General features: G+C 40.9%; 1 protein-coding gene across 1 annotated transcript in view; it reads left to right on the top strand.

Annotated features, from left to right (window-relative positions):
• Positions 1 to 18632, top strand: part of col16a1 (collagen, type XVI, alpha 1) — a gene marked incomplete at its 3' end in the record, with an annotated part of 565824 nt that overhangs the window by 219098 nt on the left and 328094 nt on the right. Inside the window, exon 23 of the mRNA XM_059954228.1 lies at positions 12353 to 12388. Within this exon, the coding sequence (XP_059810211.1) occupies positions 12353 to 12388 (36 nt within the window). The remainder of the gene's footprint in view (positions 1 to 12352; positions 12389 to 18632) is intronic.

Here is an 18632-nt window from a genome sequence, read left to right as displayed (position 1 = left end):
CTGGAACCCCCGCGGATACCAAAATTCGTGGATGCTCACATCCCTTATTCAACCTGTCTCAATGCGGTAGATCTTAGGACCCAGTGGAACCCCAGACCTTATTTAACGTGTCTCAGTATGGTGGACATTAGGACCCAGCGGTAGAACTCTGAATCCACAGTGTTTCTGTTCACGAAAGTAATCACGATTGAAAATAAAGTGGAAATAATAAAGCGATCAGAAAGAGGTGAAACGCCATCATCATTGGAAGAGCGTTAGGCTACAGTCAGTCAATGGTCGGAACAATTTTAAAGGATAAAGTGAGAAAGGCTCTGCCCCGATGAAAGCTCCAATTATTACTCAGCAACGCAATGGTTTAATTATCGGGTTTTGGGTTTTTGATCCTCACATCAACCCGGCACAGTGGAGAGCGCACTCGATAGCGGTCTGTCATTGGATCGAACTCAGGAAGAAGTTCCTGAGCCCAGCGCTGAAGCATACATTCTTAAGAGTTTTATATGCATAGAAAGGTAAAACATATACTATATACTAAGACAAACACTTGACTAACTGACACTAAATAATACCGGATGTACCTGTTCCGACTTACTTAGTAAGAGAACTTCTGATTTTTTTCGAACCCAATCCACGATAACCCACGCACATCCTCCCGTATACTTTAAATCATCTCTAAATTACTTATAATACCTAATACAATGTAAATGCTATGTAAAATAGTTGTTATACTGCATTGTTTAGGGAATAATGACAAGAAAAAAAGTCTGTACATGCTCGAACAACAAGTGCTGGAAGAGCACTTCCGGATTTTCGCGATTTGCGTTCGGTTGAATTTGCGCATGCAGAATTCATGGATAAGGAGGGCGGACTGTACTTTTATATAACTATAGCCCACCAAGAGAAATTGAAAGTAGATACCCCTGGACGTGGCAAGCAGATGCTTTCAAATATTTGGGCATTATTATGCCAAAAGATTTGGCAAAATTATCAGAATGCAATTAGACAATAGACAATAGGTGCAGAAGTAGACCATTTGGCCCCTCGAGTCTGCACCGCCATTCTGAGATCATGGCTGATCATTCACTATCAATACCCAGTCCCTGCCTTGTCCCCCTTGATTCCCCTATCCATCAGATATCTATCTAGCTCCTTCTTGAAAGCATCCAGAGAATTGGCCTCCACCGTCTTCCGAGGCAGTGCATTCCACACCTCCACAACTCTCTGGGAGAAGAAGCTCTTCCTCAACTCTGTTTTAAATAACTGACCTCTTATTCTCAATCCATGCCCTCTGGTACTGGACTCTCCCAACATCTGGAACATATTTCCTGCCTCAATCCTATCAAATCCTTTAATTATCTTAAACGTTTCAATCAGATCCCCTCTCAATCTCCTCAATTCCAGCGTGTACAAGCCCAATCTCTCCAATCTCTCTGCATAAGACAGCCCTGCCATCCCAGGAATCAACCTAGTGAATCTACGCTGCACTTCCTCAATTGCCAGAATGTCCTTCCTTAAACCTGGAGACCAAAACTGTACACAATATTCCAGGTGTGGTCTCACCAGGGCCCTGTACAAATGCAAAAGGACATCCTTGCTCTTGTACTCAATTCCCCTTGTAACAAAGGCCAACATTCCATTTGCCCTCTTCACTGCCTGTTGCACTTGCTCATTCACCTTCATTGACTGGTGAACTAGGACTCCTAGGTCTCTTTGCATTTCTCCCTTACCTAACTCTATCTCCCTTACCTAACTCAGCCTGTATATAAAAAACTAGAATATAAACTTACAATAAACTTAAAATTTATATTTTATAAAATATAAAAAAAATATAAACTAGAGGGAGATATTGCAATTCTTAAACAGTGTTCATATGACTCGGATTTCACACCGAATAAACTGGATGGAGGATTCGAGGACTGGACAGCTAAAGGACAATATCATGAAAGAAGGAACACTTCTGTTTTGAAATGCTTAAAGAGCAACACTTATTAGAAAAACAAGACTTTTATCGGTATTTATAGATGTGACAATATGTTAATAGGATAGTTAAAAATGTAACCAAGGCAAGAACATATTTGATAGAACTATTTAGAAAAGCATATAATTCAGAGAACGGTAGTAGAATCATTTCACGTGTGTATAAGGGTTTGTCAAATCTTAAAACACATTTGACTTCATACATTAAAACAAAATGGGAGAAGAAAGGAGGGATAATTATATCTGAGAAAGAATGGACAATAATATAGAGGTATCAATGAAAGTGTACCAGTTTGCAGAAATGGAGGGAGTTGGGATGGAAAAACTTGGTAAGATATTTTATTACACCCTCTCAGAAATCCCATTATGACCTCCCTGTTTGCTAGAGAAATTGTGGAAATCAAAATGCAAACCATTATCATATTTTCTGGGAACGCACCATTACCAAAGGCTGTTGGATTGGGATACACAATGCCCTACAAGACATCTTTAAATGTGAAATATCCTAAGAAAGTAAAACCATGTATTTTGGATATATACCTCAAGAATAGTTGAAAAGATATATTTAATGAATATACTGCTGGTAAAAAGACTTTTACTAGGAAATGGTTATCACAGGACAGCCCAACCTTAAGTGCATGGATGGAAATTACAATGGACATTTACAAAATGGAGAAGATAACAGCATCTGTTAATCATAATTTGGGACAATTTGATTCATACTGGGAAAAATGGTTTAACTACATAACACCTCATAGGCCTGATTTTATCCTCACAAATCAATGAATATGTTGTAAAAAAATCACTCCCTACTTGTACATAATTTTCTCCTTTCACTTGTTCTCATTCCTCTCTATTCTATACCTCAGATAAATATTATGTGGAGATATGTGGCATATATGACTATATGATATATATGTACAATATCTGAAATACATCTTATGGAAATGTTTGATGATGAACTTCAATAAAAAATAAATTGCAAAAAAAAAGGAATGTGCTGCTGGCGATGGTGGTGGAGGCGGATACGATAGGGTCTTTTACAAGACATCTGGATAGGTACATGGAGCTTAGAAAAATAGAGGGCTATGGGTAAGCCTAGTAATTTCTAAGGTAGGGACATGTTTGGCACAACTTTGTGGGCCAAATGGCCTGTATTGTTTAGAAACATGGGAGACCTACAGCACAAAGTTGTGCCAAACATGTCCTATCTTAGAAATTACTAGGCTTACCTATAGCCCTCTATTTTTCTAAGCTCCATGTACCTATCCGAAAGCCTCTTAAAAGACTCTTGTGGCAACCATTTCAGCCCTGGGAAAAAGCCAATGACTATCCACACAATCAACGCCTCTCAGCATCTCTCCTTCGTTGCTCCAAGGAGAAAAGGCTGAGTTCACAACCTATTCTCATAAGACATGCCTCCCAATCCAGGCAACATCCTTGTAAATCTCCTCTGCACCCTTTCTATGGCTTCCGCATCCTTCCTGTGGTGAGGTGACCAAAACTGAGCATAGTATTCCAAGTGGAGTCTGACCAGGGTCCTATATAGCTGCAACACTACCCCTCGGCCCCTAAATTCAATTCCACAATTGATGAAGGCCAATACACCATACGCCTTCTCATTCACTGAGTCAACCTGCTCAGCTGCTTTGAGCGTCCTGTGGACTCAGACCCCAAGACCCCTCTGATCTTCCACACTGTGCTGTAGGTTTTCTGGGTTTCTATAACTTTATACATATCTATCAATTCTCAAAGAAAACAAACACATGCATTAATTCTCTCATCATGACTGAAACATTCCATCCCAGACAACGTCCCGTTGAATCCCCTCTGCACCAGCTCCAATGCAATCACACCCTTCCTATAGTTTGATGAGCTGAATTGTGTAGTATTCTAGTTGTTTTGTGTTGTATAAAGTATTTATAATGTTTTATGAAGTATTACCATCACCATCTGCTTATGTATTCTGTGCCCCAGCTAATGAGAGCCAATATCACATTTGCCACCTTCACTATCTTATCTATCTGTGTTGCTGCCTTCAGGGATCAAAGGATTTGTACACTAGGGTTCCTCTGTTCTTCAAAACTTCCCAAGGCACTCAATCACAGTGTGTCTTTAACCTTCACCTCCTCCCAATGTGCATCTTTGCACAATGTACTCATAATTTCTATTTTTCATCGTTATGAAACATAGAAAACCTACAGCACGCAAAGTTGTGCTGAACATGTCCTTACCTGTGAAATTACCTAGGCTTGCTAATAGTCCTCTATTTTTCTGAGCATGTACCTATCCAGGTGTCTCGTAAAAGACCCTATCGTATCCACCTCCACCACCATCGCCAGCAGCCCATGCTTGCCTTTTAAACAGATTATTATTATTCTGTTGCCTGAGATTACCTTCCTCACTATTAGCAGCACAGTCAATATTTGTGTATTGTTAAAACAATAATCCTACTTCTATATCCAAATGTTAAAATAGTTAACTAACATCAGTGTTCCCGCAGTGATCACTATTGATGCTTCTTCAGTTACAGGTTTCCAGCCAAAAAAATAACCGTCCACCATGATCCACTGTTCCCTTCCAAATTTAGGTCTAATTTGCCAACTTGCCTTGAATCCAATGGGGTCTCTCAGGAAATTTAGAGAGGCTTGACCCTCCTCCTCCTCCTCCTCTTCCTCTCACTCCTCCTTGTCCTCTTCTTCTCCCTCCCTCCTCCTGTTTGCATTACCACAACCTTCTAAACTGGTGTGTGTGTCAGGATATCTAAATCCTATACATTTATTGTATCACATTCTATAAAAATGCCTGTATTCTTAATGAACTGTACAACATATTTAAAGCAAAAATCCTGTGATCCTTTTCTGTAAAAGATTGTAAATGTTAAATCGTATTTTATTCTTTGATAACTTTAGCATCAACCATCCCTTCTCTTAATTATATCTTGAACACATTGTCACATGTTCAACCATTTCTTGACGATTACAATACTTGCCCCTTCCAGTATTGTGTTTCTTCATTGAAAGCAATGTACCATTTAATTATGTGCCCGAACTTCAATCTTGATATTATCACCTCCTCCCTTCTGCTCTTTCACACATTCCTCTACAATCCCACTTCTTTCTGGATTCTATAAAGATGTCTTTCAGTTCTCTTTTCGTCCTAGTGTTTTCTCCACATTTTTAATTTCACTTTCAATAATGTTTTTCATTACTCTTTTACTGTAATTTCTTTGAATGTCCAAGTCCGCTCGTCTAGTTGCCTCCTTTGCTAGTTTCCTCAAATATCACTGTATGCTGGAATCCACATTAAACATGTACAAAGTCCCACCATTTTGTCTATTAAGATTTTGTATTATCTCACACATAACGTCTGGTTTTGCCACTGAATGTGAATCCTTTAGACTCATGGTTGTTGTGGTTGACTCAGACTATATTAGAACTCTCATTAATCTTGCTTCCTCCTCCACCTGCAAGCGAATCGTCCATTTCACCTGTAAACACTGACAAATTATCTTTTATCCTCACCTGCTTTTTCATGTTAAAATCAGGCACTACCAATCTACGATTTCCATTTTAGAACATCTGTGCATATTTTAAATATCCATAATTATTATTATTTACACAAGATTCAACTAAATTGATTTAAAATCACTGCTCCATTTTTTTTTTGTCTCCTTTTGAATAATTGAAGATCCACCTCTGGTACTTCAGACAGCCATGGAGACTCCCCAGGAAAAGGCACTGTAGCACTCACTACCTTATTACTAATTCCTATCCTTTCTGCTTTTCCTTCAATGTCCATGCAAGACTTCCTTTCCTTTTCCCAGCATGGATTTAGAAGTTGTTTACTTGGATGATTTTCAACATGCCCTTGTGGGTTTACCCAATATGTTAATGAAAACTGTGTTCTTCTCAGATCCTGAGGTGACTCTCCCAACTCCAGCTGGTTTGCCGCCACTGCTGTTGTCCATATTGGCCCACTAATACTTAACTTTCAATTACTGCATATCCACTTTGTTGAGCATACTGTGTGATTTCAATCTACACAGCATACTCCCATAGTCCAGTATTGTTCTTATTAATCCAGTACATCAGGGGTTCCCAACCTGGGCCCCACAGATCCCTTGCATGGTGGTATTGATCCATGGTGGGAACCCCTGCTGTTTACTGCTTTCAGAGATTCCTGCAGCCCCATGTTCCTTTCCTATTAAACACCTCAGAACATTTAGCACTTTCTTACTTTTGGTTATTATTTCTTTAACTTGTTACCATGTGAGTCTTTTATCAAACCAAATTCCTAAAAATCTAAAGGTATCCAGGTTTTCTAATTCTATAACATAAAGTTTTAGTTTGAAGTGGTTGGGATCACCCATCTTGTAAAACACTGCGTAGAAGGCAATGGCAACCCACTTCTGTAGAAAAAATTAGAACAATCATGGTCATGAGACCATGACTGCTGTTGTTATAGAGAAACATAGAAAACCTACGGCACTATACAGACCCTTCAGCCCACAATGCTGTGCTGAACATGTCCTTACTTTAGAAATTACCTAGCATTGCACATAGCCCTCTACATTTCTAAGCTCCGTGTACCTATCCAGGAGTCTCTTAAATGACCCTATCGTATCCACCTCCACCACTATTGCCAGCCGCTCATTCCATGCACTTATCACACTCTGCGTTTAAAAATAAACTTACCCCAACATCTCCTTTGTACCTACTTCCATGTGCCATAAAACTGTGCCCTCTCATGCTGCCATTTCAGCCCTGGGAAAAAGCCTCTGACTATTCACACAATCTATGCCTCTCATCATCTTATACACCTCTATCAGGTCATCTTTCAGCCTCCGTCGCTCCAAGGAGAAAAGGCCAAGTTCACTCAACCTATTCTCATAAGGTATGCTTCCCAAACCAGCCAACATCCTTGTAAATCTCCTCTGCACCCTTTCTATGTTTTCCACATCCTTCCTGTAGTGATCCGACCAGAACTGAGCACAGTACCCCAAGTGGGGTCTCACCGGGGTCCTATATAGCTGCAATATTACCTCTCGACTCCTAAGCTCAATACAGTGATTGATGAAGGCCAATGCACTGTATGCCTTCTTAACCACAGAGCCAACCTGCGCACACTGCCAAAAGTTTTACCATTAATACTATATTCTGCCATCATATTTGACCTACCAACATGAACCACCTCACACTTATCTGGGTTGAACTCCATCTGCCACTTCTCAGCCCAGATATGCATCCTATCAATGTCCTGCTGTAAGTTCTGACAGCCCTCCACACTATCCACAACACCTCAAACCTTTGTGTCATCAGCAAATTTACTAACTCATCCCTGCACTTCCTCATCCAGGACATGTATAAACATCACAAAGTTTAGGGCTCCCAGAACAGATCCCTGAGGCACACCATTGGTGACTGACCTCCATGCAGAACATGACCTGTCTACAACCACTCTTTGCCTTCCGTGGGCAAGCCAGTTCTGGATCCACAAAGTAATGTCCCCTTGGTTCTCTTGCCTCCTCACTTTCTCACTAAGCATTGCATGGGGTACATTAACAAATGCCTTACTGAAATCCATATGCAATACATTTACTCCTCTACCTTCATCAATGTGTTTTGTCACATCCTCAAAAAATTCAATCAGGCTCATAAGGCATGACCTGCCTTTGACAAGGCCATGCTGACTATTACCAATCATATTTTGCCTCTCTAAATGTTCATAAATCCTGCCTCTCAGGATCTTATCCATCAACTTACCAACCATTGAAGTAAGACTCACTGGTCTATAATTTCCTGGGCAATCTCTACTCCATTTCTTAAATAAGGGAACAGCATCCGCAACCCTTCGATCCTCTGGAACCTTTCCCATCCCCATTGATTACCTAGCATTCATCTTGTCTGGTCCCGGTGACTTATCCAACTTTGATGCTTATCCAACTTTCCAAAAGTCCTAGCACATCCTCTTCCTTAATATCTGCATGCTCAAGCGTTCCAGTCTGCTGTAAATCATCCCTACAATCACCAAAATCCTTTTCCGTAGTGAATACTGAAGTAAAGTATCTCTGCTATCTTCTCTGGTTCCATACACACTTTTCTACTGTCACACTTGATTGATCCTATTCTCTCACAACTTATCCTCTTGCTCTTCACATACTTGTAGAATGCCTTGGGGTTTTCCTTAATCCTGTCTGCAAGGCCTTCTCACGGCCCCTTCTGGCTCTCCTAATTTCATTCTTAAGCTCCTTCCTGCTAGCCTTATAATTTTCTAGATCTTTATCCTTACCTAGTTTTTTTAACCTTTTGTAAGCTCTTCTTCTTGACTAGATTTATAACAGCCTTTGTACACCACAGTTCCTGTACCCTACCATCCTTTCCCTGCCTCATTGAAATGTAACTGTGCAGAACTCCACGTAAATATCCCCTGAACTTTTGTCACACTTCTTTCTAGTTGTTCTGTCCTCTTCCTAGTGAAAAAGATTATTTTGGATTTTACTGCTGAAGATCTGAATCCCCATTTTAATGCCCAATCTTCCACTTTAACTGTTGCCTCTTGAAGTTTCTGTTATAAATTTCACATTCTCACTCCTTTTTCACCTAGTTCCATTTTCCACAAATAATGATACTCTGATACAACTATTTATATTAGGAAATATATAATTTCTCATATGGCAAATAGTATGGTCTAGCAACACTTTCCCGAGGGGTTGATTTTTCCACAATTTGTTTACTTAACATAGATTTCCCGATTTCCCGACTCAACCATGATAAATCTACCAATTAAAAGATCTTTTATCCAATTTAGCCATTGATCTCTAATTCCCAATTTATAGACTGCAATTTGATGATCAAACCTTCCTTCCACATCATATCAAGTGCTTTCTCTGCATCAGGAAAGACTGTTACTGTGGTTTCCCTGTTCAGTTGAACACTCCTCACCTCATGTTGATCAATGATTCCTCTTCCTCTCCGAAACTCACTCTGATATTTAAAAATTATCCCATTCTCTTTCAATGTAATACATCAATCTCTTAGGTATCATTTTTTCCATGGTCTTTCATAAATGGTGAGCTTAATGCTATTGGTCTAGAACTTGCCGAATTGTTTGGATTTTTGCCTGGTTTATGTATTGGAATTATAATTGCTTCTTTCCATGCTTTAGGAAGTTTTCCTTTCTCCCCCATACATGATTAAACAACCTTAAAATAACTTCCTTCCCTTTCTGACTAAATCAGATAACATAGCTTATCTGATTCTTCCCGGGGGATGTTTTCTTTGCCTGTCTAAGAACACTTTTTAATTCTTTCGTGGTGAACATTACATTTAATGTACCCTCAAAATTTCCATCCATCTCTAATGTTTCCAAGTTATCTAATAATGTTTCTTCTTTTCTCCTTTTTCCTTCATTACTCATATTGTCAGAACTGTGTACTTTAACAGAAGTGTGCACTGCATTCTCTACATTCAATAGTGCAGCTCTACCCATCACAACACTGGTTATCCCGTTTCCCTGGTAATACTTCTTTTGTAAATATCTTTCAAATTCTTTCAGTGGGTGTTTGTATTCCTCCAGAGCCACAAAACTTACTGCAATATTCATCTTCTGAATTGTTTTTCTTACTATTGCTTGCATCTTTTTACACTCAATTAATTTTTGAAAATTTTGTATCTTCTTCAATAATCTAAATGCTCTATCACGATGTGTTGTTGCTTTTGTCCACCGTGGCACCATTTCCTCGGTGTGTGTGTTGTTGCCGTATAGAGATCAACATCCTGATTGATATTAATATTCTGTAATTCCTGATCACTGTCTCTGGCCCCAACACCCTGACCATTTCTATCTGATCTGGTGCTTAAATTGTCCAAATCTCAAGTTATTTCTTGCTCCGCCACTTCAATATGCTCTTGAGCCCAGGCTCCACCACCTCCATTCAGCTCATATCTGACCTTTCAAATTCGCCTTGCCATTTAAATTGATCAAACATGATGTCTTTCCTCGCTGTCAGGCCCAGACTCTGCTTTGCTCAGTTCTGCAGCATCAAATTGTTTTCAAGACCACTCTAACAATGGCCATACATCAGCCCATTCCCCGCACTACCTATTGCTGTTTCTTTCAAAATCTCCCATCAACACTTCCCTGATAAAGATGCTGTAACCAATGTTAAATCAATTGTTACCTCAGAACCTGCAGTAAAATTTACTCTTTTTCTACTTCCATCAATGATATATTTCAAATTTTCCTTTTCCATAAGTTCTTCTACACTGATCCATTAAAATCATCATGCTCACCCCACAATGTGCTGTCCCCAAACTCTATACCAATTTGCTGCAGATAAACTATTTCTAATTTCTTACAAGGATTAGATAGTAATGATTTTAATTGTACCTTCCTTTGTTAATATTTTGCTTACTATGTACTCCTGTTCTTCTCCTTCCTTTAATTCTCTATATTGTACACCCCTTTTAACAAAAGTTATACACCCACACCCTCTTCCATTAACTATCATTTCTTACACTTTCAGAACCATTGATTAGTGTTGGGTTAAGTCATGCTTCTTGCACTCGTATCACATCTGATTTCTCAACAAAATCCCTCACATAACTCTTAAATTTCTGTCCATTTGTTATTAACCTTCTCGTGTTCCACTGAAGAATTATCAAGGTTAGTATTAGTAACTTTGTAAATAAACCTTGAGATTTGGAACATTTGACCCAGTTCTACCTGCACTTGCTCCCATGGTAGCTCTCTCATATTCAAAAACTTCACTGCTGCCTCACTATCACTTTCATCTTCTCCATTTTAGATTTTACCTGCTCAGAACAATTAGTAACATTTATCATGAATAAAACTAGTTTATCTGTATGTATCGCTATTGTTGAATTATTTCTATGACCTTGTCTTGTGTTTGCATTTGAATCATTTCCTTCTTTAACTCTTCTCTCATTGTTCATCACGCTAACTGCTTCCATATATGACACATTACGCTGTGCTGTCATTTGTTGGACTTCACATTTCCCATTGGCTACTGTCTGGGCCCCACCACTGTGACGACTTTTTGCTAGTTCATCTTGTTTGCATTGCTCATACAGATGTTCTCCATATCTACACACCTCCGCCTTCCTTTACACACCACCATTACATTGCCGTATTTCTACGTTTATAACACTAAGTGATGGTGGGACGTAGGCTCTGACACTCAAACACATGATTCCAATCGTTACTTTTGCAGATAAGATTGAGCCCTTGAAATTACATTCCAGATGTTATCAACCTTTTCTCCATTCTTTACTGCTTTTGATCCTTTTATCTCAGTTGCGAATCCTCATTTAATATTTTTCTTTAGTTCCTCGGGGTTTTCTCCAATTTGCATTCCTGTTATCACCCTTTCTATAATATTTTCCCCAATGCTCTCTTTTCTATAACCTTACTTCTGCCAGTGTTTAGTACCTTCATTATTTTGTCCCTCCACTCCGAATTTTCACAAACAACCAAAGTGCTCCATCATGCAAAATCTTTGCCATACTTATATCCCTATTAACTGTTACTCGGTGCTGTTGGACGCAATACATTTATTTCACTCCCTTGCTTAAACATTAAACTCCTCTTCTATCACCTTCCTTTCAGTCGATAGTTGTTCTCTACCATCATTATAATTTTCTCATTTATTTTTACTGCACCAGTCTGCACTTTCTCCCAGTACTCATTGACCCCTACAGCTTTCTTTTCCATTCCACCATGACTATCTGGCATTCTGACTCAGCCACAGTTCAGAAGCCACCTCTGCCACCAACCAGCTCCAGTCTCCTGTCACCTATGTACTGCCACCTCCCCCATCTGACCAAACAAAGACTAGGTTTAAAAAGGCTGTAGCTGATGAGTTGGAAGTGAGCAAGTGACTCCTGTTAGTTGGGTAGACACTGGGAGGTGTCTTCCTGGGCCTAATCTTTTGGATCAGACTTCCAGGTGAGATCTTGACAGAAGCCTTGCTGAAATCCATGTGGACTACCTCAACATCAATACATTTTGCTACCTCCTTGAATTTGTTTGTTTTCTCTTTCTGTCTGGTACATTGTGAGGAGACGACCAATACAATAGAGCTGTTCAGAAGGTCCATCACTTCCCATAATAGTCTCACATATGACTGTCATTGAAGTGTGCATATTTCTACCCTTTATCTCTATTCGTATAATGTCCTTGATAACCCTGGCAAGCATTTTGTATATATTCCAGCTCAGTTGGTAAAAGTCAGTGCAAAGTAATGAGTTCGTTTAAATTTTGCAGAAATGTGAATTCTGAGCATCACCTAAGGGTTCAGAGTCTGGCTGTGTGATGGATTTGAACTGCCAACTGTGACATTCTGTTCTCTTTGCAGGGAAGCATCGGCAAGCATGGCTCACCTGGGAAGTCGGTGAGTACAGTTGTCACTCCTCTCCTTACTATCTGCTGTCTCATCAGAACACAAGCCCAAGCATTCCACAGAGTGCATTAACGAGGATTTGATGCTGGAATCCAGCATCATGGTAGAGAGAGTTGTACCTCTGGAGTTGTCTCTACAGTTTGGGCCATTCAGTTCTAAGTCTTCTTCCTCCAGAGGAGCTTTCTCAGGGTTAAAGTGGCATGGCTGAATGGCAGAATTTCCTGGGGAGGGGAGATTGAGACTGAAGTTAGAAGCTGAAATTTTTTCTTGATGTGCAAATCTGATTTCAGAATCCAGTCTTGCAGGGACATTGCAGCTGATGACTCATTTCTATGGGCCCTCTCTACCTCAGTGATGTTAGGAATTGGGATACCTTATCCCCTCTTTGGAACAGGTCCTGGGCTGGAGCCTGGGACACACCTGATAACGCAAGTGAGCCATCCTCCTTATATTCATGAAAGCAGATCTTAATATCTACCCAGTTGCAGTAGGCAGTTCTTTAGGACCAAAAGGAAAGGAAATGCCATATTTAAGCCTGTGTGGATTTTGACAGGGACAGAACGTTGGAGGGCAGTGACTGCTCCATGAGGGATTCTTTAGCCAAAGGGTGCCAAATCAATGTTATTAATTGCCACTGACATATGTGGAAGGCAAGTCATAGGGTTTATTTAAATTACAGGTTGATAGATTATTGACGGGTGGGGTTATCAAAGGTTATGGAGAGAAGCATGGGGAATGGGATTGAGAAGGATAATAAATTAGCCATGATGGAATCTGGGAGCAGACTTGATGGGCTGAATGGTCTAATTGGTTACTGAGCACAGCAGCCTTGGGAATGCGCACCTTCTGTTAAGAGACCATGGGGACCAATATCTGTTGGGCATCAGCCATGTCCCGATGACAAAGCCACTCAGCCAGTGCCAGTGGGCCAAGCTCCCAGATGAACTTAGCCCACTAATCACAGCCATCCCACTCAATGCCATTGTGAGTAGAACTATCTCAATCAGGCAAAGCTTTAGGTTTTCCTCACTGTTAAAATACAAGATGTTGCCATTTAGAGAAATTTAGTGATTCCTTACTGGAATCACATAATTATTGGTGAGGCCGAATTTAGAGTACCATGTGCATTTCTGGTCACCTACCCACAGGAAAGATATCAATAAGTTTGAAAAAGCATGGGGAATATTTTCAAGGATGTTGTCAGAACTTCAGGACCTCAATTACAGGGAAAAGTTGAATAGGTTAGGACTTTATTCCCTAGAGTGGAGGAAAATGATGGGCTATCTTATAGCGGTATACAAAATTCTGAGCAGTATATAATGAGAGACTGAGGCAAGGATGGTTAGTACTCAATTGCTGGAGTATCCAAGACTGAAATGAGGACAGGGTCCAAAACTTGACATTAGATGAGAATCCAAAGTTGAGCTGATGATTAAGCGCCAAACCTCAGTTCAGGTGCTCTTTAAATATTAAAACCCTGGCGCCAAAACACGGCCTCCAATTAGTGGGGCTGGCCTGAATCTTTAAAGCAGCCATAACAGCTATCCATATTCTGGAGAGTTAAAGCGTCTAAACCGCACAATTCAGTGCGTGTCATAACAGGACCCCCTCCCCTACAGCCAACTCCTGTTGGCCCTGGATGCTTGGAAAGAAAGTGATTGTAGCCCTGAATGAAGTTGGATCCAAAGATGTCTCTCAGGAACCAGCACTATTGCCAGGATTTGAATCCCTCGTAGTCCACGAAGAACTGCCTAACACTTTGAACAGTTCGTGAACCCAGAATTCTTCTTATGGTGAAGACCTGTTCCCCATCAACTTATCTGGGTGATGGCAGGACTGATGATGGTGGGGCTAAAGGACTGGTGTTTACAGGTTTTAATTTGGAAATGTGGAAGGTGGGATTGATCTTGACCACCTGGGAAGCTGCAAGGTGTATTCCACCAGATTTACTTTCTTGAGAACTTTGAAGGGTGCAGGAAACCTGGATACTAATTTCCTGGACTCCACCCAGAAAGACAAATCCTGAGAGAATAGCCAGACCTGCTGCCAGGCAGCAAAAACTGGCCCCTGTCTACTCAAATAAATTGTCCAAGGCAATGAATTTGCAGGCTTTTACAAAATGATCTACAATTACCGTGACGACAGTATTCCCATTGGAAGACCTATAACCATATAACAATTACAGCACGGAAACAGGCCATCTTGGCCCTTCTCGTCTGTACCGAACCCTTACTCTCACCTAGTCCCACCAACCTGCACTCAGCCCATAGCACTCCTATCCTTTCCTGTCCATATACCTATCCAATTTTACTTTAAATGACAATACAGAACCTGCCTCTACCACTTCTACTGGAAGCTCGTTCCACACAGCTACCACTCTCTGAGTAAAGAAATTCCCCCTCGTGTTACCCTTAAACTTTTGCCCACCATCTCTCAACTCATGTCCTCTTGTTGGAATCTCCCCTACTCTCAATGGAAAAATCTATCCATGTGAACTCTATCTCATAATTTTAAATACCCCTATCAAATCCCCCTTCAACCTTCTATGCTCCAAAGAATAAAGACCTAACTGGTTCAACCTTTCCTTGTAACTTAGGTGCTGAAACCCAGGTAACATTCTAGTAAATCTCTTCTGTACTCTCCCTATTTTGTTGACATCTTTCCTATAATTCGGTGACCAGAACTGTACACAAAACTCCAAATTAGGCCTCACCAATGCCTTGTACAATTTTAACATTACATTCCAACTCCTATACTCAATGCTCTGATTTATAAAGGCCAGCATACCAAAAGCTTTCTTCACCACCCTATCCACATGAGATTCCACCTTCAGTGAACTATGCACCATTATTCCTAGATCACTCTGTTCTACGGCATTCCTCAATGCCCTACCATTTACCATCTATGTCCTATTTGGATTATTCCTATCAAAATGTAGCACCTCACACTTATCAGCATTAAACTCCATCTGCCATCATTCAGCCCACTCTTCTAACTGGCCTAAATCTCTCTGCAAGCTTTGAAAACCTACTTCATTATCCACAACGCCACTTATCTTAGTGTTATCTGCATACTTACTAATCCAATCTACCACCCCATCATCCAGATCATTAATGTATATGACAAACAATATTCGACCCAGTACTGATCCCTGAGGCACACCTCTAGTCACCAGCCTCCAACCTGACAAACAGTTATCCACCACTACTCTCTGGCATCTCCCATATAGCCACTGTTGAATCCATTTTACTACTTCAATATTAACACATAAAGATTGAACATTCCTAACTAACCTTCTGTGCAGAACCTTATCAAGAGCCTTACTGAAGTCCATATAGACAACATCCACTGCTTTACCCTTGTCAACTTTCCTCATAACCTCTCCAAAAAATTCAATAAGATTTGTCAAACATGACCTTCCACGCACAAATCCATGTTGACTGTTCCTAATCAGACCCTGTCTATCCAGATAATTATATGTACATGTCTAAGAATACTTTAATTTAATTTACCCACCACTGATGTCAAACTTACAGGCCGATAATTGCTAGGTTTACTCTTAGAACCCTTTTTAAACAATGGAACAACATGAACAATATGCCAATCCTCTGGCCCCATCCCCATTTCTAATGACATTTGAAATATTTCTGTCAGAGCCCCTGCTATTTCTACACTGACTTCCCTCAAGGTCCTAGGGAATATCCTGTCAGGATCGGAGATTTACCCACTTTTATATTCTTTAAAAGTGCCAGTACCTCCTCTTCTTTAATCATCATAGTTTCCATAACTACCCTACTTGTTTCCCTTCAATATCCTTCAATATCCCTTCAATATCCTTCAATATCCTTCTTAGTGAAAACCGAAGAAAAGAAGTTGCTCAAGATCTCCCCCATCTCTCTTGACGCTACACATAGCTGTCCACTCTGTTTTTCTAAGGGAACAATTTTATCCCTCACTATCCTTTTGTTATTAATATAACTGTAGAAACCCTTTGGATTTATTTTCACCTTACTTGCCAAAGTAACCTCATATCTTCTTTTAGCTTTTCTAATTTCTTTCTTAAGATTCTTTTTACATTCTTTATACTCCTCGAGCACCTCATCTACTCCATGCTGCCTGTATGTATTGTAGATATCTCTCTTCTTCCAAACCAAGTTTCCAACATCCCTTGAAAACCATGGCTCTCTCAAACTTTTAACCTTTCCTTTCAGCCTAACAGGAACATAAAGATTCTGTCCCCTCAAAATTTCACCTTTAAATGACCTCCATTTCTCTATTACATCCTTCCCATAAAACAACTTGTCCCAATCCACTCCTTCTAAATCCTTTCACATCTCCTCAAAGTTAGCCCTTCTCCAATCAAAAATCTCAACCCTGGGTCCAGTCCTATCCTTCTCCATAATTATATTGAAACTAATGGCATTGTGATCACTGGACCTGAAGTGCTCCCCAACACATACCTCCGTCACCTGACCTATCTCATTCCCTAACAGGAGATCCAACACTGCCCCTTCTCTAGTTGGTACCTCTATGTATAGCTGCAAAAAACTATCCTGCACACATTTTACGAACTCCAAACCATCCAGCCCTTTTACAGAATGGGTTTCCCAGTCTATGTGTGGAAATTTAAAATCTCCCACAATCATAACCTTGTGCTTACTACAAATATCTGCTAACTCCTTACAAATTTGTTCCCCATTAGGTGGTCTATAGTAAGTTATTACACTTCTATAGTTATTACACTTCCCAGTCCTCAATTCCACTTAAATAGCCTCCCTAGATGAGCCCTCTGATCTATCCTGCCAAAGCACTGCTGTAATATTTTCTCTGACAAGCAATGCAACACCTCCCCCCTTGCCCCTCCTACTCTATCACACCTGAAGCAACAAAATCCAGGAATATTTAGTTGTCAATCACACCCCTCCTGCAACCATGTTTCACTAATAACTAAAACATCATATTTCCAGGTATCAATCCATGCTCTAAGCTAATCCACCTTTCTTACAATGCTCTTAGCATTCAAATAAATGCATTTTAAGAAATTCTCCACCTCTTACTCTCTGTTTATCCCTAAAGGTGCAAAGAACTTTATTATCTTTTTCTTTCTTCTCCCCTACATCTTCAGTCTGAGCGCTCCCCTTCTCTATCACCTGCCTGTCCTCCCTCACACACTGACTACTAGCTTTCTCTATTTGTTAACTGACCTCCTTCTCCCCTAGTCTGTTCAATTTGATTCCCACCCCCAACCATATTTAGTTTAAAGTCTCCCCAGTAGCCTTAGCAAATCTCCCCGCCAGAATATTGGTCCCCCTAGGATTCAAGTGCAACCCGTCCTTTTTGTACAGGTCACACCTGCCCCAAAAGAGGTCCCAATGATCCTGAAACTTGAATCCCTGCCCCCTGCTCCAATCCCTCAGCCACAAATTTATCCTCCACCTCATTCCATTCCTACTCTCACTGTCGTGTGGCACAGGCAGTAATCCCAAGATTATTACCTTTGCGGTCCTTCTCAACTCCCTTCCTAACTCCCTATATTCTCCTTTCAGGACCTCTTCCCTTTTCCTGCCTATGTCATAGGTACTTATATGTACCACGACCTCTGGCTCCTCACCCTCCCGCTTAGGATTTATTGGACGTGATCAGAAACATCCCGGACCCTGGCACCAGGGAGGCAAACTAGCATACGGGTCTCCTGATCGCGTCCACGAATCTCCTATCTAACCCCCAAACTATCGAGTTCCCTATCACTACTGCCTTCCTCTTCCTTTCCCTACCCTTCTGAGCCACAGGGCCAGATTCTGAGCCAGAGGCACGGCCACTGTCACTTCCCCCAGGTAGGCTGTCCCCTCCAACAGTACTCAAACAGGAGTACTTATTGTCAAGGGGTACAGCCACAGGGGTACTCTCTAGTACCTGACTCTTCCCCTTCCCTCTCCTAACCGTAACCCACTTGCCTGCCTCCCGTGGCCCTGGTGTGACCACCTGCCTGTAACTCCTCTCTATCAACTCCTCACTCTCCCTGACCAGACGAAGGTCATCGAGCTGCAGCTCCAGTTCCCTAATGCGGTCCCTTAGGAGCTGCAGCTCGGTGCACCTGGGGCAGAATGGACGTCGGGGAGGCTAGGAGACTCCAGGACCTCCCACATCCGACACCGAGAACAACAAGCTGCCCTCACACTCATAATTCCCCCTTTCCTCAAATAACTGGGAAAACTGAAACCTAAACCTGCCTTGC

This window comes from Hypanus sabinus, chromosome 30 (assembly GCF_030144855.1).
Source record: "Hypanus sabinus isolate sHypSab1 chromosome 30, sHypSab1.hap1, whole genome shotgun sequence".
NCBI lineage: Eukaryota > Metazoa > Chordata > Chondrichthyes > Myliobatiformes > Dasyatidae > Hypanus > Hypanus sabinus.
This window is presented reverse-complemented; position numbering and strand designations above follow the sequence as displayed.